This window comes from Schistosoma mansoni, chromosome 5 (assembly GCF_000237925.1).
Source record: "Schistosoma mansoni strain Puerto Rico chromosome 5, complete genome".
In the NCBI taxonomy this organism is placed as follows: Eukaryota; Metazoa; Platyhelminthes; class Trematoda; order Strigeidida; family Schistosomatidae; genus Schistosoma; species Schistosoma mansoni.
In genome coordinates, this window is record NC_031499.1 from 101,538 (window position 1) to 128,147 (window position 26,610).

Below are 26,610 nucleotides of genomic sequence, written 5' to 3' on the forward strand. Positions count from 1 at the left end.
CAGGGAGTTATCAGCATTGTTCAATAGGGAAGCTTCACGTGGCAATTCTGAAATATTCTTCCAACAGCTGATTGGATGGAACATGTCGGGCTCCTTCTGGGCTTCTTAGAGCATCCTTGACTTCACCTGTGGACCATCCTCACATAAACTATCTGATTAGAATCCACAAAACGATCAGATTTGATGACCAGAAGCTCATAAAGTTTCACTTCAAGGTTTTTTTTAAATGGCTCAGATGTATCTGATCATCAATTTTTTATACACCACTAAACGTCCTAGCGTTAACTAAACTTCCAGCTTCTATAATGGATATATGTTATGTTAGCTAAACGATCAGAAATAAGGTCAATAAACGTGATGTTATTCAGTAAAACATATACATTAAAAAAACGTCAAACACAACCCACACTACTTATTATAATTGAGCAATATAGCTCAGAGAGTGTTATAATTCAGGGGAAAAAATAGTTACTCGAAAAGTGCATATCACCTTTTTCTAGTCGTTTTCAAAGTCCTATAATCATTCCAAAAACATAACCTATTGTTGGACGATAAGTTACGTCCACTTATAACAACGTTTAATACGATTAACCACACAACATCCTGTTAAAGTTTGTAATTACCTCAATTCACATCGGAGTGAAAACTATCAAACAGAATAATGGGGTAAATAGCGATGCTAAAGTTTTAGTATTCTATTAGATTTGATATTTGGTCGAGGATTATTCTTTACCAAATTAGGCAGTCCCTCCATTAGTATTCGCTTTATAAATAAGTGATTAATACACAAATACGTCAAACGTCTTGTCGATTTGTCTTATTCAAAAGCTTTGGACAAAGAATACACTATGTATAATTTTGATGGTACTGAGCTAAAAGAAATTTGGATGGAATATCCTTCAGGAAATTACACAACGCTGAAATTTATTGGGTTTGCTTTCACACAAAAAGGATAAAAAGATGAAAAAAATAATCAACACAAATCACCTGAGCTCCAGCATGGTGTAACCAAGCTGAATCATTTTGAAAATCACGTTTTAATACATTATACGTCTGATAGGCTACTTCATATTGCTGAAACAGAAATGCTAAATCAGCTAGACGACGCATTTGTGATTCAGGTGAATCTTGGCTATACACAATTGTGGAGTGATTGACTGGGCCTGCATATGAAATACTTTGAGGAGTCAATGTAGTGTTGGTAGATAATTCTCCCTTTGAATTATTTACAATAACAGGATTTGTTGGACTACATGGATTACTTATATTGTTCGCCGACGTTTCAATAGGTGATGGATTAGAATATATTTTTAAAGTTGTTAAGTTATTTGTACTATTAACCGTAGTGTTGTTGCTGCCGCCACCACCACCAACAGCTTGAGTAAAAAATTTCTTAGTGGCATTAAAGAAAGAACGTGAAAGACGCATTCGATGCGCAATCTACAAATGGAGTTAAAATACAAAGTATATTGTACAAACTTGTATTATATGTGCATTTTATTATATAGTTATTTTATGGTTAATGATTTATTTTCACCATGGTTTTTTGAAGATGAACACTGAACTGAAATGCTAGTGACTGTTTTCAGTGAAATTTAATAAACAGTGGCAGTTTTATATTATTCACGATTATTGAGATGCTTCACGCTACATAGAAAAAAACCTTATCATTCAACTAAATGAACATTTGGATTGCTTTAGAGTTTGAAAAAACAAACAGTACAAACGTTACTTTTCTAAAGTTGAATAATTGACTACGTTTTTGTGATATTAATTTACTGAACTGTTAACTAACTGATTTCGAATGTCAATACGCATCATTTAAAGCCTCATTTCTTTCCATTACTTTCGAATTCCTTTTGTAAGTATGAAGATATCAAATTGATTGGGTTAAGAATTTCTCCCCATGAAAATCATTCAAATCTTGTACTGCGTCTCCAAAACCTACATGCAAGTGTAATCATTCACCTGATCTCACCTAGTCAATATAGAGGACTAGCACGATTTACCCCACACGTATCTAAAAACCTTGACCGAAACTTCTCGTTATCTTGTTTTTGAAGGTGTAGTACTAATTTTTAAGGTACTCTCGAATTGAATTTTAACAAGCAATAGCTTGTGTGGCTTTGGACTTAATAAGACAGTAAAAACTCAAAAAGAATAAATACATATCATGTTATCTATTTGGTGGCTGTCTATGCTACATAGAACTGCACCTCTGATGACATTGAAGAAGAGTTCTACAAAAAGCCTATTGGCCTACTCCAAAAAGCTAAAGACTCAGGTACAGTAACAGTTGTAAGTGATTTTAACGTTTGGATAGATAATGTGAGTTAAAAGGTACGTGAGTTTTCGGCATCGTAGCCCAGTGAAATGACAGAGCCCGTCCGTTATGACTATGATTGGGTAACCCCTTCTTCCCATGAAAAACTAAATATAGAGACAAAGAGGTATAATTTTACCTGGAAACAACCAAAATTGAGTAAATGATGGACACAAATAAATCATATCACTTTTAGGTTAGATAGAAGACTATTGCTCATCCAAAAGTAAACAAGTGTACTCTGTCAAAACTCTAGTAATAAGTTGTTTATTTGTGTTTTAACGGATGAAGAGAAGTAACAACGGGAAGATCTTTTGAAGTTCTCCTTTGGGACGAAAAAGTAAAATCATATTTTAGGAAACACTACCTAAGTACATAGCGAATCGTGTGGATTCAAAAGGTCGAAAAACCACTAGATCTATGAAAGATCCCGAAACACAGTGAGAACCAAAGGCAACATAGAAATAAACTGACAAACTTTCTACTCAGTGATTATGAGCGATGATGATAGTGAAAGTAAGGGAGATAGAAAAAAATAGAGATGAAGAACACTACGAGATGGCCTTGAGGGTTATAACAGAAATACATATTAAAAGCCTCTGAAATAGACGAAACCTTGATTTACTTTATGATCAAATGACCGTGACAATAGACATAACAGATAAAGTGACATTTGTACCTGTTAGGCTTTGCTATGCAGACTTTGTGGTTGATGTACTCATGATAAATGCGACCAATAGATCTTAAACTAAGACGAAAGTAACAATAATCTAGGCAGAACAATATGAATTTATTTTGTTTCTTAGATATTCTTTAGCTGTTCAAAACCCCGAAACAATAATAATGATCATTCAAGATAAACAAATATTGAACTTTTTGTTAAATAAAACAAACTCTTGATTAAAGTTAGGATTGATATGTAGATTTAGTTTAATAAAAAGACAATCGTACAAGAATTAAATTATCTTTAATAAAGTTGTTCCTTTATATTATGTTAGCCATATGAATATCCTAAAAGAGAAAGCTGACTTCAGTCAGTCAGTCACAACGTAGAACTTCGTACGTACGTACATCAGTTCGAGTTGCCATACCAGTAAATCTTAGTACCATTTAAATTATTTGGTCAATAATTATTCTGTAAATGATAAGCAGTTACAATTTCTAACACCTATCTCAACTTGGTAAAATGTACTAAATGTGAAAGGGTACTCTCCTTTGTATTCTTTCAATTTATTGTACTTCTGAAACATACATGTAAATGAATAGACAAGTTTATAATGATAACGTTGTCAATTTTGCATTACCTTTGTAGCCATAACTTCAAGAATTGATTATGTAACGTCATTTTCTTCAAAATCCTCATTTTAACTTTTTTTCAAGCTTTATACAGTTATTCAACTTTTTTCGTATTTTGTATTGCATAACTTACGACATTACCGTCTTTCTGTAGAATTTATCTCAATGCTCTTCTTAGTCCACACTTCTAGGGGATTTAGACAGTTAACCGATAACTATCAATTTCATGAATAATTCTGTTGACTACGTTATACTCATTGACTTTTTATTGGGCTATATCTACATGTCAATCACAGTCTTAGTCAAGATTTTACTGATAAAAAGTTGAAAGTCTAATTTTTTTTGCATATTTACATTCTGTGCAGACTACCTCGATATTGTCATTAAATCACAAGCATTGTAAGCAGAGATGGACGGTGGCTACCAGTGGAATTCAAGATGCATGTTTCATTCTATTTGGGTCTTATCGGCTGGATGTACCTGCATCCCTGCGTCAATGTTTACTTCGGGACACGAACTCAGTATTAAAGTAAACATCAACTGCAGGATGCAGGTACATCTAGCTGACGAGTCTCGAATAGGACAAACGCGTACCCCGAATTCTACAGTTAGCCAAGAAATAAATTCATATTGCTCTTATTTTCTTTAATTCGTAAATGATAAGAACTACATGAAATAAGGTCGTATTAGCCTAGCAGCATTTACTACTTACTTTGACTTAAATTTTACTTCATGCTTCGAACTCGTTATTAGATTGTCTCTTTCTAAACTGTGTTTTTTATGTTCGGTTATAGCATTAAAACATTACTATAAAACTAAATTCTTTGACATCCATCTTATTAAATTCATCTCTCTGTGATGACATAGTGTGGTATGACGCACATGTGTTAAGTCCTAAGACTGGACATATTGTAAATGCCTATATATCATTTATAGTTTATATCTGTTATGAAAGTCAATCAAATAATGACAAGTAGTAAGTTGATCAAACGCATCTGCCAACAGCAATTTAAACATAAAAAGTAATCGAATCTACTTCAAAGCATTATCAGAATTGATTCGAAAGAAATTTCTTGTTGTGCTACAGAGATATAAAACTCCTTTACCTTATATTTAACTGTAAAAAACCAATCACGCTTAAAACAAACTCAGTAACCCTATAGACATATATCACTTTTAATGAAACTTCATATCAAAACTTTTTTAGTTGTCTTCGAATTTGCATTTTTCTGATGAATCGTCATACAAAAACAAACTGAGAATAAACAAGTGCTTCCTACAGTTTGACTACAATAAATTATTGCGATAGATAAACAAGGTCCGCTACTATAAGGTACTAATGAATTGATTGAAAATACTGATATATGACTAGACATTCAATAATGAGTAAATTTACTCAATTTCCAGATATTTCCCCATGTCTAAAAGCATGATAATCCGGTCTTAATATTTACATTGAGACGAACAGTATCAATCAAGTTGGTTACACTGTGTCAGAAATTCACAGAAATTGTTAATTATGGACTGGGGAATTTTCTTAAGAACGAAGTAAACAGTATCACGATAACCTTAAGGCTTGAAAGCCTCGGGTTTAATCTCGTACTGGTTTACGTGAGAAGACTAAGATTCAGTGATCTCTAATTTCTAATCATACGATACCAAGACACATTTCCTTACAAAATTAAGCCCCTAGAACAAACTATCTTTTATGTGAATCCGTTAAATAATATGTCTATAATATACATAAATATATAGAAGGTACAAACAAAATCACCTGATCGTTTAGACTACGCATTGTTTTCTCTACCCAAGGGAGAAGAGCCCGTACACTAAAATCATAAACAAACATGTGTATACGATCCCGATCAGCTTGTATCAAATGTTGTCCATGTGGTTCGCTGTAACGACTGGGTAAAAATGTATACGATGAATAGGAGCTTATGCTTGAAGCAGGTAAACAAGATGTATCAATAAGTGGTGTTTTACCAACATCTAAAAACAGAAAATAAACACCAATTGAATCAGAACAGATAACACAGTCATCAATTTATCAAACGAATATAAACAATTGACTGAAATAAATGGGGGACTAGTCATTTTAGTTCTGAAAAAACTTAAACTTTAATTAGAACCGATACCCGTTGTTATATCTGCTATCGCCTAGTATTATTTGGACACATTACTTCACTCGTCTTGTCGTGAAGCAAAACAAAAATTGGAAGGAAACAAAGAGATATTTCAAAGCGACAAGCAAACGTTGGTGTAGTGAAAACGCCAGGGTTTATACAAGGTTTAGACAGAAGACTTTCAGTAACTTTCCAATTCATCCCGCAGCCCTTATTGGTTGAAAATGGACCACCCGTTATGTCTTCTTGATTACAGCAAAATACGGTGTACAACTATCAGCACTCGAACGTGTAGAACCCCGATAGCCGCAAATCAAAAGACGTAAGGAAGCAGAGGAAGTGCTTATTGGGTAAGAGTCTAAAACGTAAAGGAAAATAGGGGTATTTATAGTTCTTTAGTATGGGCTATAACATCATTATAATCCACCCAATCTGCAAGTAGGAAAGTTATGCAGTTGTCTGATCATGCCATGCCACGTTGATTGAATGGAACACCTTTGGCTCATTTAGAGCCTCTGAAGGCTTCATCGTGTTTCACGAAGCCATCCCAAAACAATTACGATCCTTAACCTTGATCTTTTCTTAAGAAGGCTTTATCCCGATAAAAAAGGTAGAACATAGCACAGTCATCACAATTTAGTAGTCTAATGAATGACAATATGGGTTATCAAGTAGCGTGCTTATGTCACAATGAGGAATAAAAGAACTAACAAACTAGGTAGATTCACCTGATAAGTCCAAAAAAGAAAAAAACAAATAACTTGCATTCCACAACCAAAAAACGCTATTTTAATTGAAATATATTCACAAAGTATGAAGATCCTGTAGATAGCAGCTAAAATCACAATCGTTAATTCCTGCAAAGCACAATTCAAGAAAATTTATTTTGGTAATTTTCACCAGGTTTTCAATTCTCCAACTACAACTATTTATTGGGAACATTGGAGCTGTTATGCTTCAACAATTACAGATAAGTAATTAAAAGAAAATTTTAATTAAACTGTATCTCCATATACACTATTTTTGTTTGTTTATTTTTACTTATTTGTCTTTGATCATACTCTTCTCTTCCCCCCTTCTCTATATTTTCATAATTTCTCCTGATAATAATCATATGCTCACTAGTGAGTGGCTCCAACAGGCATTTCCCAGAGTTCTAGTGAGAAGCAGTGACCAGTGGAGTTCAACCGAGTCTGTTATGAGATAGTAACTCACTAAAGACAATGGTGGACGGTTGCTCAATTTCGTTAACTGGTTGAAGTTAGACATGAATAACGTTGGATGCCAGCCCAGTGGTCTAGAGGTTAGGCGCTCGCGCGCGAGACTGATATGTCCTGGACTCGAATCTCGCGAGGCGGGATCGTGGATGCGCATTGCTGAGAAGTCCCACAATAGGACGAAACGGCCGTCAAACAGTGCTTCCAGGTTTTCCATGGTGGTCTAGCTTCAATTGACTCATTATCTCAACTATTAAAATTACTATATTATCCACAAAAAAACCCTTCACATATTCAATCAATAAACAATCGTAGTTGTCACATAAGTAACTAATCCTCTGTTTAGTATTTTGGAGTTAGTGAAGTTCATTGGCTGGTGATATCAAAAAAGGGTTCAGATCAGAAGTCAGTATGGAACCTGATGTTGTTTTCTTTCGCAGTCTTCATAAATAGGAAGCCAAACTCTCTTAACTGAAAGGTCATCTCAGCTGTATTTTGAATTGAACAGTGTCTTCCATTATATAACAATTTTTGAACATTTATTTTCTGTCCTCTCTTCGATTGTACTAACTTTATCATAACTTTTTCACATTATCTCTTTATTTAGTACAGAGTATTCTACATATGGTACCTAGGTGTACCAGATTTTATGTGTATTACATAGAATAAATTCAATTTCTCGAACCATTAGTCCCTGATGCTGTACAGAGCCCAAATAGGTAGTCTGAACCTGCCAACGTAAAACAGGCTAACAGCCAATTACTACATGAACCGATGTGTTTTAATTTGGCCACCGACCCTAACCTTCTTCCAACTTACTCCATCACTGGTATGTATAATTGCTGACTCCATATTATTCACGAATCTAGGAAGTTCGGGCTCTCTAAAACCATGGGAGGAATTTAAACTGAGACATAGGACCTGGAAAACCTGTGCAATAATTCACGTCATCATACTTTATAGTGCAATGAACAAAGAGAAAAGAAACACGCAAAATGTTAAAATACAATAAAACTCATACATGTGAGAAATCAAATACAAGAAACGTAGATATCAGATGGACGAAAGTATTAAGAGGAAAATAACAAATAAAGCACCAGTAAGAACTTATAGACACTTGGACCAAGGATTTCGGTAACAATATTCAAAAATGTATGAGGAAATTACGATCACCATACAAAAATTGCAGTTTCCTTACCAAATACTTGGCTACACGCTTCCCTAGAGTCTTCAACTGTCAATGGATCATTGTTATCATTTGTTATCTGATTATCACACGACTTTATCGATGTATCTCTGGGTGGAAATAATTTATGATCCAGTTGGGGTCTATAGCCATGTGGTAGCAAATGATGCAGCCAAGGATCGGAGTGTGGTTCATTTTCTGATGTATGGACGATAGTAGATGTGTTCGGTCGACTGATTATTCCATTAGCTTGATAAGGGTTGTTAAATAATAAGTGATTTGGTACGCAACTGTTATTACCTAATAGTTCATTTCCAGACGATGAAGTGAAGATGGTTAACAAATGACAGTTGAGAGCGCCAAATGTAGTTTTCACTTGGTTGAATATTTCGTCAACACTAGAAGAGTTTTCATTTTGTTTTACAGAAAAAATGGTCACAACATCAATTACGATATAATAACAATTTAAAACAAGTAAACACTTACGATAGCTAAATATTACTGAACTACCACCTATAAGTAGTTATTGAATAATGGAGTTCATTAGCCAGATGCTAGTGTGGTGTTGGCTACTTATATCCACATAAGTAGTAGATAATGATGGTCGGGCATTGAATGTATTTCAGTAGAAGATCGATAACGGAAGAACGGAAATGAAACGCAATTGGTATGGAAATACATGTACAATAATAATCGCAGACAATGGACTGATATTTGCAGAAGGAACGGATAAGATTGAGACAATTGATTGATAGTTCACAAATTAACTGTTTACTGTATGGTTGTCAGATTTTAGTGAGATATTCCGTAATTTTGTGCTGAAATACATTCGATTATCCCCACTCGTTTCCTTGTTCACTACACTGGTAGTTTCTTTACACCAAATAGATAATGTAATTCAATAAATGTTTTTACCATTCGGCAAAGCACATGAACTTGTTGACGAATGATCCGACCAAATACTTAATGCTGAAGTTAGCTTGACCAATAAGGTAAAAAGAGCCTCTGATAGACATTATTAGTACTGTAATGGAAGTGAAAGTAACTTATTCCCATGAGACAAACCCTAATGAATTCTAATCCATATATGCTTTTGTAACCGGGTGACGATAAACTACATTCTTGTTCGCCATTTTGACCTTTCACCCGGCAGCCGAACAAAATGAAGCAAGAATTCTTAGTTACACTATCGTAATCCATGATGGAGGGCGTGTCTCATTTTCTGTAGTTTCCGCTGAATTACGTGAGAAATGTAGAGTTTTCTACAACAAAAACACCACTTCATCATGTTGCGGACATGTCAAGTGCAGCGCAGTCAGTCATGATGAAAGAAAAATTACAACAGCAAAAGTTATACCTCCGATTGATTCTATAATTGAAGTTATTCCAAAATATCTACAACTGAGTGACTAAATAAACGAAGATATATGCATATTTACTGACTACGATACAATTAAATGGGTCGAAGACGAGGAGTTTATCTCCATCCCCATAACCACGACTATATGAGCTGTCACATGACATTGTTCGCAGTAGTTTGGTTCTGAGTTGGTCACTGTGTAGAAAAACAGGTATACAGCTTACTAACCATCAAATATGTGGTTTTCTTCCTTCTTATTGATTTTTACAACAAACTCACTGAGTGACTGCTTGTAATGGTGTGGAATAAAGTATTGCCTAGTTTTACTCTGGCCCAATATTTTAGTTTTAAATCGGGTATCTGGTATAACATGATTTGGTCTTTGCATAGTGTATCGTTCGAGTATTTAATCTAGTTATAGTACAAATTTGGCCACCCAGTCTAGACTTTTGACCATATTATCGCAGAAACGTTTGGTATACCGTGGAGAGGAAAACATTTTAATTCAGTTGCTATATCAGTATTATTATTAATAGTTGAAAAATGATTGATGAGTATAAAAAACAGACACAAATATGACCCTACTTTTATCAGGATTGTTACGTTCCCCTAGGCAACAATACTGTCCTTGCAACTTACCAAAGGCAGAGTACAATTGATCTAAACCATAGTACAATTATATACACGGGTGACAAAACGACCAAAATTACACATATTGATTCAAAAACAATAGGTTGCTTCTAGATTGAACACATTCTTTAAAGTTCTACGTACACTAATCATTTTATGGCTGTTGGATTTTGCTTGAAACAAATTTCTTATCTAGCTCATAGAGGCTTATTACAGGTAGGAAAACAGGTACACAGTAGGTAATTCAGCCCTTTTGGTCTGGTGTGTGACGAGATCTCAGCACGGATACAGAAGGCTCGTCTAGTTTTCGCCAACTTGCGTCATTTATGGCGTAGGCGAGATATTCGTCTAGCAACTAAAGGAAGGGTTTACTGTGCAGCAGTCCGTTCCGTCCTACTTTATGTCAGTGAAACATGGCCGGTGAGAGTAGAAGATATTCGTGGGCTGCTAGTATTTGATCATAGGTGTCTTCGAAGCATTGCTCGTATATCCTGGGATCACCGTGTAAGTAATGCAGTTGTTAGGAAACGGGTACTAGGTAAGGATGGCAAATCGACTGATGAAGTAGTGAAACTTCATCAGTTGAGATAGCTGGGACACGTGCTACGTATGCCCAACCACCGACTGCCCCGACGTGCAATGTTTTATGGTGTAGGAGTAGGTTGGAAGAAAGCTAGGGTCGGCCAGACCAAAACATAGCACAAATCCATGAAGTCACTGACAGTTGGACTGAGCCATGTTGGTAGGTGTAGACTACCTGGTTGGGATCCGCGTGATGATAGCTGCCTGATGATGACTGACTGATTCACATCATTCATTCATGCTTATTATAAGAACTACTAACTCAATTCAAAAAACCATTCTCAAATGAAAACTTAGCAATCGGTAAATTCGGTTCCTATTAGTTACGATTAATACGTGACTAAAAGGAAGGCCTCAATTTCTCCAATGAATTTAAATTAAAAACTTTGCTTGGTAGAATTAAATGGCGGGACCTATACCATTAGTTGACTTTGTGAACGATCGTTAATACTCACAGAATATTTATACGTATGTACATACGAATGGTTTTTCATACCACTAACGGCATCCGCCACAAAAATGGTTACGAGGACAATGTAATGGTATAAGCCAAAAGTTTAGCAGTCAAGTCTACCGAATGCATTAATACTATGAGGCCTCTTAGTACGGTATACGCGATCCGCCTTGTTAATACTTGTTAATACACAAAAAGATAGGTAATAAAGTACTGACTAACCAGCTCTGTTTGATATTCGACGAACCATCATGTAGTAATACATAAAATTTAAGCACATTTTCTGTAAACCAAAACGGACGACTTCCTGGAAGATGATGTTGTTGATTGGACTGGCTTTGAGTTAGTTCAGTAAAACCGCGAATCGGATCAGGATGGGAAGTTGTCAAAACAAATATACAGGCTAGATTGTGACTGTTAAATTCATGTTCAAATGGCTGTAAATTAGTTATGAACAGATAACGCCATGCTTCAAACCAAGGAAGAGATGCTAAAAAATAGTGTAATAAAAATTGCCAATTTGTTTACCACGTGAATGATTTGAATAAAATCATATCTTAGTGACTAAAATCAAAAATGTGAAGTTCAATTGTGATATTATAAAAAGTAACATCCTGCTAAGAATCAGTAAAAATGTCGAGTATTATTATTATGCCCCGATAAGGGTAATGAACGGTAACTTTGGGATCTATTTATGAGCCAATACTATGCGTATATTTTTATCGTATAATTGTAAAATAACTAAACTATTCATATTCATGTCCCTCCTATTAGGAGCTTTACTTTGACCTATGGACTTTTGTTATACGATTTACCATTCTTGAGTTATGCCGTCTATCAATTACTATCTCCTTTAGTCACAGCCACATTTGACTGAGTCTTGTACATATGTTGTTTCCTATTTTATGGTACGATGTGGTCTGTTTGATTGGTATATAAACTCAGTATATTTGAAATGTAAGGATTCATATTGTAGAGGCTGTTATTGGTGTTCTGGACTTAACTGGTTGGGCTAGGCGGAAAGCAGGACCGATAAGTGCTCTAGACTGCTCGTACGGTTTTCGTGTCATTGATCTGATCGATAATTCTTAGCTCTCTAATTGGCGGTATTATGACATTATACATTAACAGGGCATCCAGGCGGCCGCAAGTTACAACAATTAGATAAATTTTATCTGACGAATATACATCTATTGCCTACTTCGGGAATGAACTCCCAGTCTTAAGCACGGATAAATCAGTAATAAGTATGGGGGTTAGCAACTCTGTCCCTTGAAGAAACCTTGCAAAAAAGCACTAACCATAGAAAAATCATTTTAACTATCTATATTCTGCCCTGAGTTGAAGGTTCTTTATTTGGAAGGGTTATGATGCCTCATGACAAAAACTGCTGTATCCCGAAGAGAATTACGAATGGTAACTTTTGAGGACTATTTATTGGTCAATATAATATGTATATTTCCTATTGTAATTAACCTAATCATATTCGTTTCCTCTTATCACTAACTTTATTTTGACCTTTGAACTATTATTATACGATCCTTGAGTTATCATCAGTTTATTGATTACTATTCACAGCCACATTCGGCTAAATATTGTACAAATGTTATTATCTATTTTATGGGTCGATATGGTTTGTTTGGTTGGTATATAAACTCAGTATGTTTGAAATACAATGATTCATATCACTGAGGCTGTTATTAGTGTTTTGGACTTAACTGGCTGGGCTAGGCAGATCGCAGGACCGGTTAGCACTCTAGTCTGCTCGTACGGGTTTCGTGTCACTGTTCCAACCGACAATTCGCTGCTCCCTGATTGGCGGTCTCATCAAGTCACACATTAACTAGGCATCCACTCGACCACAAGATATAACAAAAGCTGAGGTTCTTCTGAAGTCATGAGGCCCACTAATACTAATAGGAGACCTAAACGTCAAGTTTGAATTGGACAGAACGATGTATGGAGATATCATGGAACAACATGAACTTGAGGAAAGGATCAAAAATGATGAGATATTTGTAAATCACTATGCTTTCAACGACATGGTTAAATGTAGCACCACATTCCCTCAAGAACGCATACACAAAGTTATACAGGTTTCGCTGGACCACACAACAGAGAACCAGATTGATCACGCTAGCATCAGTAAAAGGTTCATAAAATCTATGGAAGTCATCAAACAAATCAGAAATGACAAAGCAACCCGATCAGACGGCATATAAACAGAAGCATTGAAGTCAAATATAGAAGTAACTGCAAAGATACTTCACGTCCTATTAAGGAAGATTTAAAAGGAAGAACAAACACTGACAGACTGGAAAGGATACCTCACTAAGATACTAAGGAAGGATCTCAGCAAACGTGAAAACTATAGAGGCATCAAAATACTACCCGTACCTGGCAAAGTCTTCCAAGGTGTTGATGAACAGAATGGAGGATTAAGTAGATAGCCAATGCCCCCAAGTGCCCTGGTAGCCCCCAAAATGCCCTGGTACGGCCGAGAGTGAGGAGAGTCCGATCTCCCTCTCGAAATGCTCTCATATGGCCAGCGAATATATAACCTCTGCCAGGGAAGTCCTACTCACTGCCTTCTCGTCGCGGGGGTGTTGTTCACAAAAGTGAGAGGACGAAAAGCGAATGTCCGGCGCTTTAACCGGATTGATGGACACGGGAAGTCCACCTAGGGGAGTTGGAAAACCCTGATTCCAAACCAATGGTGCATATGGGCTCCAGTATCCTGAAGGAACGAATGGTGTATGAACCAACTGTTGGTCACCGGCTACCATGGGACTGCATCTCCTTACGATGCTCCACTGCCTTGTGGACTAGACCTTTAGGTCAAAAGCTCCGGGTGTGGCCCCCTAAGAAAACCACCTGCTTCAGTCTGGACACCTGGGCAGTATCACAGCCCTCACACAAATCGAATGAGATTTGTGAGGCGCATATTTATCTGGTGCTTCCTTGTACCAATATTTATGTGTTTAAATAATAAATAATAAAATAAGACAGCCAATAGTGAGTTCAACCAGATGACTTTCCCAAAGACCGATCATGTACGGACTAAATCGCAACACTATGGGTCATTATTGAACAATCAAGCGGATGAAAATTATCACCATACGTCAACTTCCTTGTGGATAGCTGGGCCTCATAGAACCATCTTCAACACTATGGTGTACATGAGAAAATTGTCACCATCATATGTAATCCATACAACAGACTACACAGCAAAGCCGTGTATGAAGGTAAGCTCACAGATACATTTCAAGTGAGGACCGGTGTCAGACAGGGCTGCTTACTTTCGCCTTTCACTTTCTTGCGGCAGTTGACTGAATTATTAGAACCACATCTTAGCGGAAGCACTAAATACGGTGGAGAGATTCGATGCAGCTGGAAGATTCGAACTTCGCATATGACATGGATCTTTTATCCCACATACAACAAATGCGACCTATGCTCTACAAAGGGTAATAGGCGTGAGTTATTCCTTTTCAAAAATGATCTGGACTGCAATAAATATCAATTTCTATTAACTCTCGGTCCGTAAAGCAAGTTTCTCGTACTATTGTTACTTTCTCCGATTCCTAATATTCTCTGACCACAGTAGATTATTTGAATCTTCTAAATATAGAATATGGACCGAGAGGAAATACGATAGTCTCCAATAAACCTCAACAGTAAGGACACATTTATAAGAATACTAGTTTGTATGACATTCCGATGAGAATCTTCTCAATTTGTTCTTTGATGATAAAATACAAAAACATAGCAACCCAATGATTCTGATGGGAAATATCTGTGAGAAACCACTACTTTTTAAATTATATATATAAATATAATCCAAAAACAATCAGCTCTTATCTTTTTCCGATCTTACAGAAGAACCAGGTTAAATCACCTTGGCACAAAGGTTCCCAGCCCTCACAGAAGTCATTTGTGTGGCGCACATATGTTTGGTGTGTTATTTTAAAATGTTTGTTTAAATAAATAATAAACTTAAATGAAGAAATTTAACTCATACAAATATCCCTATAGACCTACGTAGAGAGAAAACGACTCAGGTTTTGGTTGACGCATACTTATAAGCACTGGTTTTGAAACTTGAGGGTTTAATAGTTAAAATTGTTTAAAAAGTAACAGATATTAACTAGTAATTTGTAGTACAGCAAGATCAACTACGTATACTCCACTCCTAGGACGTGAGTAACAGACAGGCTATCACCTCTTATCAAATTGCATCTGTGACGTTAGCATCAATAAAGTACTCTCGCCTGAGAAACCGTAAGATAACTCGCTTTACTTTAACCCACCTAAATGTTTACATCCTCTCACCTGACACATATTTACGACACAACCCTTCCGAGTCCTACGTTGATCCCATTCAACGCCATGGAAAATATACGACATATATTACTCCGTTAGTATCAAGACTTAAATGACAATTCTACAGATAATTGTTTATTGGTGTTAGCAGGAAGGTAGCTGAGAATGTCTTACAGTGACATATTAAAAACTTCTAATCATGATGATTTAGAGTTCTGAAGACGATGTGATCGGGTCTTTCAAAATGATGTTAGATTATATGATCTGAATGGAGACAATATCCTAAAATAATTCAAGACTGTCTGCTTTATTTTATGTATTCAAAAATAGGTTTACACAAATTTCATCAGAAACAGATCAGCAGTGCATTATCTTACAAGAACATCATCCCAGTTTTCGTGAACAGTAGAAGTACTTATCGTAAGCTACCTAACAAACTCGACACCCTATGAATGCAGCTTAGTTTTAGGAGGGTCTATGGAAAATTAGACTGATATCTTATGCAGGGACAAGCGAATCCCAAAAAGGAAAGTATTTGAGTCATTTAAAAGTAAACACTATAGCATGAATAGGCAAATCAACTAAACTATAATTTAAACAGCCTAGCTGTCAAACAAACGACCAGGTGTGCTTATTACATTTCTAAACAAACACTAAAATAACAACAAAATTTATTTAAACTATTGTGAACAGAAAGACATACTTGGAACGACTACAGACCGACTTCCATCACAAAATTTTTGAGACCTGACAGTATTATCTGTAGAACACATGTTAACAAAATATCGCACCCAAGATTGTGTTATGTGTTTGGGTGAAAGACATGAACTGATATCAAAAAATTTTAGCTGTAAGTTTTTCACAGAATGGACGACGTTATTATTGTCTCTGAACGTTACTAAAAATAACAATGAGGCAAACATTAGGAACGAACCATCTTTAGACAGTTGGCTAAATGGCCTTAATAACTCCTCAAACGTCAGATTATCTCGCAAACACAGTTCATTAACATCAGGACTAACAAGCAACCCAACACAAGGGCTGAACACAAAGTTAATGAATTTTTCTCCTGAAATACTGCACTTCGCCATATTAGCACAGAACTACTAGCAAGAGTTGAACACCAACTCATTAAGAAAAAGTAACGCACAAATCCAATTACTGCTCTTTATTATGTTATTCCAATGCAACGTGCATGTTTTATCCAATAGCCAATATATTTATAACACGTCTGTTTAATTTGATTGATATCTTTGCACTCATTTCAAATTATTCTGCTACGGTTGCGAATCTTTGGCAATGCTCAGCAGGTTCAAATGGTTCAAATGGTTGAGGACGGAATAGAAGAAGCTTTCGCTTAACGGGCTTCCGTGTCTAGTAGCAGTAAGTCACCAATACCTCCAGGCAAGAACCTAGGTATATGAACGATAATAGAGGAAAAAAATGAATTTGGTAAATCATCATAATATGTTATCCTTAGTCCTTAAGAATAAGTCAAGTTTCCTCTTAAAGGACTCCTGGGAGGTCGCTTGGACTAGCTCAGTCGGCAGCGAATTCCAGCACTTGACAAATCTAACGGAGTAGAAGTTGTGTCTACAGTCTGTTCTGCTATGTTGGGTCTCCAATTTCTGGGTGTTACCTCTTAGGTTAGTGTTGTGACCAAGCTTAAGTAGATGTTTAAGGGGATGAACAGAAGTGTAAGGATACTGTAAGTCATAAGAAGGTCACCTCTAAGACGCCTGTACTCTAACGGGTAAAGGTTAAGTGATTGGAGGCGATCTTCATTAGGTTTGAATTTCAGTCCTCGAACTGATTTCGTGGCTCGACGTTGTATACGTTCCAGAGTGTCCTTATCCTTTTGGAGGGAGGGAGGGAGGGAGGGAGGGAGGGAGGAAATACTATGTTTCCGTACTCTAAATGGGGACGAATAAAACTGTTAAAGATTATGTGGGACGTTCTTCCATCAAACTGGCCAAAAAAGAGCTTCAATGTTACCAGTGCAAGGTTTGCTTGAGAGGCGTTTTTGTCACAGTTCGCGTACGATTTCGGGTCATAGGGTACCAACACTCCTAAATCTTTTTCGACTTGGGAAACTTCTAGAGGGGAGTTACCTAAGTTATAACTATAGTCTGCAACATGTCGCCCATGGACTTCTTTACACTTTGAAGTGTTGAAGGTAAGTCCGTTGTCGTCTGCCCAACATTGAAGTCGAGTCAGATCCTCCTGAAGTGCTAGTATATCCTTTTGGTCACGTATCTCTCTCCAAAGTTTCACATCATCAGCAAAAAGCAATAAGTCAGATGAAACTTGTTGAGGAAGATCATTGATGTAAATCAAGAAGAGAAGAGTTCCTAGTATTGAGCCCTTGGGGACCCCACTAGGACATTCCATAGCCTGAGAGAGAGTGAAGTTAACTCTGACCTTAAAGTGTCGGTTTTCTAAATATGAAGAGAGCCAATCAATCAAAGGGGGTTTTATACCCAATCGTCCAAGCTTCTTGATAAGACATGCGTGGTTGACCCTATCAAAAGCTTTTGAGAAATCCAGGTAGGTGACGTCAACCTTCCCCTTGCGATCAAGGATGGTTGCCCATCTATCCACCGCAGTCAGCAGGTTGGTCATACAAGAATGACCTTTTCTAAAACCATGCTGTTGAGGTGAGAAGAACTTTAAGGATGGTAAGTATTCTTGTATACCGTCGTATATTAGGGATTCCATAATTTTAGAAGGTATGGAGAGAAGGGCCACTGGTCGGTAGCTTGAGGGTTCACTGTGTCGACCTCCTTTGAAAATTGGTGTGATGTGAGCCAGCCTCCAAATTTCCGGTAGTCTGCCTCTGCTTAGCGAGTGTGCAAACATCACGCTAAGTGGTGTCGCCAGGATTGAAGCTGCTTCCCTCAAAACGGCGGAATGTACCATATCCAGACCAGGAGAAGTGTCTTTTCTTAGGTGCTGCAGTTTACGGAGCACCAGGTCAGCACTCAGGTCCACTTCGGAAAGTCCTGCACAGGTGCAGGTGAAGCTTTCGTCAGTATAGTTGATGTGCGTCAGCTGGAATGTCTGGGAGTATTGTTCAGCCAAAAGGTTGGAGGCATCACCGTCGTTATTGGTCGGGCTATTAGGACCAAGCAGTTGGGAAACTCCAGTTTTGCCTTGTCGAAGAGAAACTGCGTAACTGAATAAGCTTTTCGGATTGGAGACGAATTTATCGATAAGCTTGGTCTGGAACTGAAGCCTGTCTTCTCTTATTGCCTTTGAACATATGTTCCTTATGCGTTTATATTGCCTGTATGCGTCGTTATTGTCGGTTCGTTTATATTCGGCCCAACAGTGCCTTTTGCGGCTTAGCAAACGACGAGTGCGGTCCTTGATGATTGCAGGTTGTTTGTAGCTTTTTGGGACCATTTGAGGAACTGAATGCTCAGTAGCACATAAGATCGTGTGCAGTAAAAAATCCACTTCAAGTTGAGGGTGAACATCTCAATCCACCTGTTGTAAATAGTCCTGTAAAGCTAACACATTCAACCGTTTGAAGTTCCAGCGCTTGTTGCTAGTAGGATATCTTAGGTGGTATTCTAACAGACCAACTGTGGTGGATTTCGTCTTTTCGTTCATGACACACGGTTGTGTCCGTTTGTTTCCCCCTAACTACAAATTCGATTAATATTACTCCAAAATCCTAGCTTATTATCCTGACAGGAACCGCAGCCCTTCCATCACTCTGAAAATCGGGGCTATTGCAGAGGAGCACCAGTTGATGAAATCAATCGCCAAATCGATTTAACTTTCGAAAGTACAATATGATAGGTACCCTGTTTAGTCTTGGCAATAGTAGTCTCTCAGTTGATTGAACTTTCTTCTAAAAGAGTCGACAGATGACAGTAATGAATTTCACTCGTTGATGTGTAGATGAAAAAAAAATACTAAGCTGACGAGTAATTCGCCCTGGGTTTGTGAACTTTTCAGTGTCCTCGTGAATATTCTATCTTAAAATACAACAAAAATGAAGGCATATCAGGTGCCTCTGGTCACCTCTGGTTATGCTATACGACAACGGAAATAGGTTTGGTTAAGCCAATTTACCATAATATGGGAGTAGCTGTAAATAAAATCCCCAAAATCAGTAGCTCTGTAAGTATTCGACATTGGATGCCGACCACATTAGTTTTAGTGGACTCATTTTGCTGAAGGCGCTCGGTCATGCATCCGTACAAGATTACGTTTCAGAACGGCGTGGGAAGCATCTCCTCCAATAATTAGCCAGATTAGATCAGTCACTTCTCGCTATATTGATAACCGATCAAATATACCTTCCAACCTCCTCGCTTCTGACTTCTGATTTTACCTGGATGAGCTCGATTGGATTATAGGTGTTACAGGTAAAGAGTTGTCAAAGTGCAATACTGGTGGTATCTTCAGTGGTGAGACCGACGTGATCTGGTACACCAAACGATAAACTGTGAGTCTGTTCCTCTTTGGAACTTCATAAATCATTGTTTTGCTTTATTTCACATTTATATATTGTGATATATATATATTTTTTTCGAGTTTTCAGATATATTTCAATTATATATTTTTCGTTCATCATAATACTTGTTTTTTCACAATGACGGAACAGACACCCAAAGTATTTAGATTAAAGACTATCCCCCTCTCGATTCAACTAATGTATTTTTGGCTGGGCTATATCAAAGCCTGGTTCTGCTACGCAAAAACCAACTTTTACGAGCACGGCACTACTGACTCACACACTCAGTTCCTCGTGGTTGTTATGGCACTACCATGTGAATTCAAAAGGTACGTAACACCTAATATGTTTACTAGTGATGTTTCGAAACCTTACGAAACACTAAAACGGTCGATTCTTAGGCGCGGAGATCTAACCGATCGACAAAGGTTGGGTCAACTCCTTAACAATATCGACCTGCAACATGGTTCTGCGACAGATATGTTGCTAAGGATGAGAGAGGTGATAGGCCAAAGAACTTTCGACGATGGCCGATTCAAACAGCTTTTCTTATCCAAACTCCCGAAACAGGTGCAAGCAGTCCTCGTCTCGTTTCGAAACAACGCCGTAGACGAACTGGCTGCATCTGCTGATCGCATTTTAGAAATCACGAAATCTATTAGCGCCGAGGTCTCTTCAGTCAAAGAAAAACTTCAAACGACCCAGAATGACGTCACCGAATTGTGTCATACACTCACACACTATCTTCGATTTCGTAATGACCGTAGTCGGTCAAGAACCGCACGAAGGAGTGTTTCGCGTAGGCGATCTGTCTCTCGACCACGAGAAACGGATAATCCCGACTGGTGCTGGTATCATAACCAGTATGGCAAGTCTTCTAATAATTGCAGGAAACCCTGCAACTAACCGAAATCCAAGTCCACCGACACGAATAAAAAGTCGGGGAACTTCCCAGCCGGCACGTGTTAACGGCAACCGTAGCCGGCGAACATAGCCGCCTGTTATACGTCACGGATGTGACAACGAAAGTTCGCTACCTCGTCGACACTGGCGCAGAAGTTAGCGTTCTTTCCGCGAATTCCAACGACAGACTTCACAAATTTGTTGTAAGCTTACAGGCGGCCAACGGAAAGCCGATCGCCACATATGGAAAAGGTGCGTTTACCTGAACATGAGTTTACGCAAACTCACTCACTGGATTTCCGTTGTTGCAGATGTTTCTATGCCAATCATTGGCATAGACCTGCTACAACACCCCAATCTACTCAATGATACACGCAAACGAAGAATAATAGACGGAAACACTAAGTTATCTGTTTGCGCAACTCCTCTTTCTGGCTGCAAATTATCACCAGTCACAATTAAGCACACTATAGACCCCTTATATCAACCATTACTCGATAAATACTTCGGGATATATCAACGCAACCGAAAATTGCCGTGTGGAACCAGCAATGTTACACATCACATCTCGGCTACAGGACCACCTGTATTCTCGAAAGCACGCCGACTGGCTCCCGAAAAGCTTAGGTTGGCTAAAAATGGATTCTACCACATGATGGACTCAGGAATCATTCGACCATAAAATAGCCTATGGTCATCTCCTTTGCCCATGGTCCCTAAAAAGGACAGCAATGATTGGCGTCCAACTGGTGATTATCGGCGTCCGAATGCGAAAATCATTCCCGATCGTTACCCGTTCCCTCACATTGACGATTTGACAGCTACCTTGAAAGGTACAACTGTCTTTTCGAAAATCGACTTAGTCAAAGCTTATAACCAAATCCCTATGGTTGATGACGATATCCTGAAAACTTCTATCACAACTCCTTTTCGGACTCTACGAATTTTCGCGAATGCCTTTCGGTTTAAGAAATGCGGCTCAAACCTTCCAAAGGTTCATAGATGACGTATTCCGAGGTCTCAACTTCGTACATGCGTATGTTGATGACTGTCTAATAGCATCTCCGGACACAGAATCCCATCATCAACATCTGGACATTGTTTTCGAACTACTCCAAAGGCATGGCATTACTGTAAACATTCAAAAATGCCAAATCAGAACCAAATCCTTAGACTTCCTCGGACACACTATTGATGCTCAAGGCATCCGACCTCTTAGAAACAAAGTGGCGGCCATTATGGATTACCCAGAACCGACCACTATCAAACAATTGCCCACATTTAACGGTCTTGTAAGTTTCTACAGACGTTTCATACCTAATTGCGCGTCCCTCGTGAAACCGCTAACCGACCAACTTCGTGAAAATGCGAAATCAATTGATCTAGACGACACCGCGCGAAAAGCATTCTCCACAATTAAGGAACTCATCGCAAAGGCAAACCTGCTAGCACATCAGAACACTCAAGTATCCATTAATATCGCCGACTCAGCAATCGGAGGAGCCTTACAACAATGGGTTAACCACTCTTGGCAACCTTTGGGATTTTTCTCGAGACGGTTGCTAGACACTGAATCGAGGTACAGCACGTTCGGTAGGGAACTCCTAGCTATGTATTGTGTTGTACAACATTTCCAATATTCCATCGAAGGAAGAGAATTCACACTTTTTACTGATCATAAACCTCTTACCTTCTCTTTACGTTCATCTTCAGACAAGTACTCACCTCGAGAATCTCTACAACTGGACTACATTTCACAGTTTACTTCAGATATATAACACATCCCTGGAGCAGACAATGTAGTTGCAGACGCTTTGACCCGAATAAGTTCCTCGAACAGTTTCCAAGGAATCGACCTTCTTAAACTCGCCCAGCTTCAAAAAGAAGACACTGATCTTTAGCACGAGTTATCCTAAACAACTTTAAAACTGCGTATCAAACAGATGGGAACAGGTAAGGAAAACTTACTTTGCGACACATCTACAGGTGGGGATCGTCCAATCGTACCAAAACATTATCAACGCAACGTCTTCAATACGTTGCACAATCTTTCTCATCCAGGTGTTCGTGCAACAATCAAACTTATTGTTACGGGAGAACTAAAGACATTTGGCTGATTAAAACCTTTTTACCGTACATCAAATTTACTGTGTTTTTGGATGTGTTTGTTTTACTTAACCTTTGGACTTGTTTGTTTATATCATTCCTTTCGGACATTTTGGTTTCTTTTGTCATTGGTTTGGTATTTGGGAGTTTTTTGCTCCGGGAACCTACAAAATTGAAGGTTTGTTTTGTAATTGTTATAATTATTGTTGTTAGAACGACTTTGGTCGATTATTTGTGAATTGCGAATAAACTTGGTATCTTATTTGGAGTTTTGGTTCTCTTGCCTACTTGGGTTCGTAATTTGCGAATATCGACGGCCAGTACTTCAATAGTTGGAACGGGCAAAAACTCATAATTGGACGTAACATAAAGTTCTTCAATTATTGGTTCTGTGTTCACACTGGATTAGTCTGGACAGTAATTTGGGTCCAAATTCTGGTTCTACTGAACGAAGGTGTACTATGGAAACTCGAAGCAAAAGACAGAAGGAAAACGACGAATTGGACGGTAAAATTTCCAGAGCTGTTTGTGGTATGTATGACGTTAACGATGATAAATGTGATGATATTAGTCTTAATAGTATGTCCTCTAGCCAGCTAAGTACTTCTAGATTAAAGTTAGACAAAGCATTACTGAGGAAAAAGAATTTAGAAAAGAGACTTGAGTTGGAACGGCAACTTAAGATGTTAGATCTTCAAGAAGAGGTTGATATGGCCGAATTAGAATGCAACGTCATCAAGGACGATGAACGATTGCCCGTAGATAAATGTGAAATAAATGCTAAGGTGGAAAATTATTTGAATGGTGAAACGGGGGGTAATAATCACTCAGGAGAAGTATGTAACATTTCAAAAATCGATTGGGTTGATGAACTGAGGGACACTTTACATATATTGGTCGGTAACATGGCTTTACCTAAGATCGATATGATGTACTTTGATGGACAACCGGGTCAGTATTACCGTTTCATTAGTCAATTCAATAGTCTTATAGAGAGTAAACTGTCAGATAAGGGCCAATTACTGTCGTATTTGTTATATTATTGCAAAGGAAAGGCCAGAACGGCAATTGAGTCTTGCATTTCTTTGCCCAGCCATTTAGGCTATGATAGGGCTAAACGAATTTTATATGATTTATTTGGTAAAGAGCACCTTGTTGCGCGGGAACTAATTGCTGAGTTATTAAACCATAAGTCTGTCGGAAGGTCAGCTGACGTATTAACTGACTTTGCCATTAAGTTACGTAATGTATGTATAACGTTGAAGGAAATGGGATACATGTCTGACGTTAATTCTACGGCTAATTTGGAGATAATAGTTTCATGTCTGCCACTAGAATTGCAAAATAAGTGGGCTGAAGTCGCTGATAAGATCATGATGCATGGGAAAGAGCCGAGCTTCGAAGAATTTGTGGCCTTTGTAGAAGAGAGGGCCAGAATTGCCCGAACCCGTTATGGTAGATGAGTACAGTGTAACTCAAGGTCCGTTAAAGGGAATTCTGAAGGCCAAGCTGATAGATCACGCTTTCATGCAATCAGACGAGACCCAAATGACTCAGTCAAGGTATCAAGTTGTGCAATTTGCTTAGGTGATCATGAGGCGACAGATTGTCCAAGGTTGGCAAAAATGAGTGTAAGAGAAAGGAGGCAGGAGATAAGAAGACGTGGTCTATGTTACTTATGTTTGAGGAAAGGTCACATAGCTATGTCATGCAACTCAGGCTTCAAGTGCGACGTCGAGAACTGCAAGGTTAGACATAATTCATTATTGCATATTGATGGTACTGATAACTATGTGATGAACCTAGCTAAGGATGAGAACTCCTCAAGGGTTTGTTTGGGCATCGTTCCAGTCAGACTATACGGTCCCAAAGGATGTTTGGAAACACATGCACTTCTAGATAGTGGTTCAGACACTTCTCTTGCATGTGAAGAATTAATTAATCAGTTGGGTATCAAAGGTAAAGAGACTTCGATAAGAGTGGCGACTGTGAACGGAACTACCAATTGTGAAGATTTAGAGGTATTTTCATTAGATGAACAGGGTTCTATAAGGATCAACAAAGTTTACACGACCAAGAAACTTCCGATTGATCATGCAGCACCTTTAACCGAACCCCAACTGAAAAGGTGGAAACGTTTAAAGGACATAACCCTTCCGAGGTTGCAAAGTAATTTTGTGGGGGTATTGATTGGGTGTGATGCTCCAGATGCACATTGGGTCTTGGAACAACGTCTGGGGGACAGGAAGCATCCGTTTGCTGTGCGAACCCATCTCGGTTGGATGATTATAGGTCCCAAGGGGGCATCAAGGTCTCTACATCAAGTTCAGTGGTGCCATTGTTCTAATGATATTTTGCGAGATATAGAAAGATTATATAATCATGAGTTCGAGGATACAGATACGTCTCGTAATGGATATTCTGTCGAAGATAAAAGAGCTCTAGAAATAGTTAGTAATTCCTTTAAACTGGAAGGCGGCCATTTTCAAGTTGGTCTACCGTGGAAGTATGATAGGCCAAGTCTACCGAATAATTTGGAACTGGCTGAACGCAGACTAGAGTGTTTAAGGAAAAGGTTTATGAAAGATAATAGTCTTCTGCAGAAATATCAAGCTGTGATGAATAAACATTTAAGTAAGGGCTACATCATTGAAGCTAGCAAGGAGGGATTTGACCGTGATGCTGTTTGTTGGTATATTCCTCATCATCCCGTTATCAACCCTAAAAAGCCTGGAAAACTCAGAATTGTTTTTGATTGTGCAGCTGTCTATCAAGGATTTTCTCTTAATGATCAGCTTTTAAGAGGACCAAATACCGTCAATAGTTTATTTGGTGTACTTCTACGATTCAGATTAGGTAACATAGCATTAGCCGCTGATATCGAAGAGATGTTTCTTCAAGTAAGGATACCGAGACAAGATAGGGGAGCGTTTCGTCTATTGTGGTGGGAAGATGGTGATATGAAACGAACGGCTAAGGAATATTGTTTAACAGTTCATCCGTTTGGAGCCGTGTCCTCCCCCTTTTGCGCTAATTTCGCTCTTAAGAAGACGGTGGATATATTCGGTAAGGAATTTAATAGAGATATCCAGGAAGTCGTAGATAATAGTTTCTATGTCGACGACTATTTAGCCTCCATTGATAATGTACAGGATGCAATTGAGCTGGCAAAGACCCTTGGTTTGCTTCTCAGAAAAGGTGGGTTCAGACTTACGAAGTGGATAAGTAACTGTTTGCAAGTTCTCGAATCAATTCATCCAGAAGAGAGAGCAGAAGCCGTAAGAGAGATTGACTTTGAAAGACTTCCTACGGAACGCACGTTGGGATTATTTTGGAATACTATGGTCGATTCGTTTGAATTTAAAGTCCACATACCAAAACGTCCCCTCACTAGGCGAGGTATATTATCGAGTGTAGCCTCACTTTACGACCCCTTGGGATTGTTAGCACCGTTTATACTTCCCATGAAGCAGTTACTTCAACGTTTGGGTAAATTGGGACTAGGATGGGACGAAGAGATTCCAAATGATGAGAGCAAACGCTGATTAGAGATTTTAAGTGAATTTCAGAGGGTTGAGAACGTTTGTTTTCCACGTTGTGTATTGTTTCCACAATCAGATCGTTCGCTCCTGGGAC

At 38.2% G+C, this 26,610-nt stretch overlaps 1 protein-coding gene across 1 annotated transcript in view; it reads right to left on the reverse strand.

Annotated features, from left to right (window-relative positions):
* The window catches only part of Smp_026040 (hypothetical protein), a gene marked incomplete at its 3' end in the record, with an annotated part of 32,822 nt that extends 16,160 nt beyond the window's left edge, over nucleotides 1–16,662 (reverse strand). The window contains exons 1-5 of the mRNA XM_018797535.1: nucleotides 16,201–16,662; nucleotides 11,397–11,664; nucleotides 8,161–8,546; nucleotides 5,394–5,611; nucleotides 988–1,440 (exon numbers count right to left, since the gene is read on the reverse strand). Coding sequence (XP_018652567.1) covers nucleotides 988–1,440; nucleotides 5,394–5,611; nucleotides 8,161–8,546; nucleotides 11,397–11,664; nucleotides 16,201–16,588 — 1,713 coding nt within the window. The remainder of the gene's footprint in view (nucleotides 1–987; nucleotides 1,441–5,393; nucleotides 5,612–8,160; nucleotides 8,547–11,396; nucleotides 11,665–16,200) is intronic.
* Nucleotides 16,663–26,610: the final 9,948 nt, after the last annotated feature.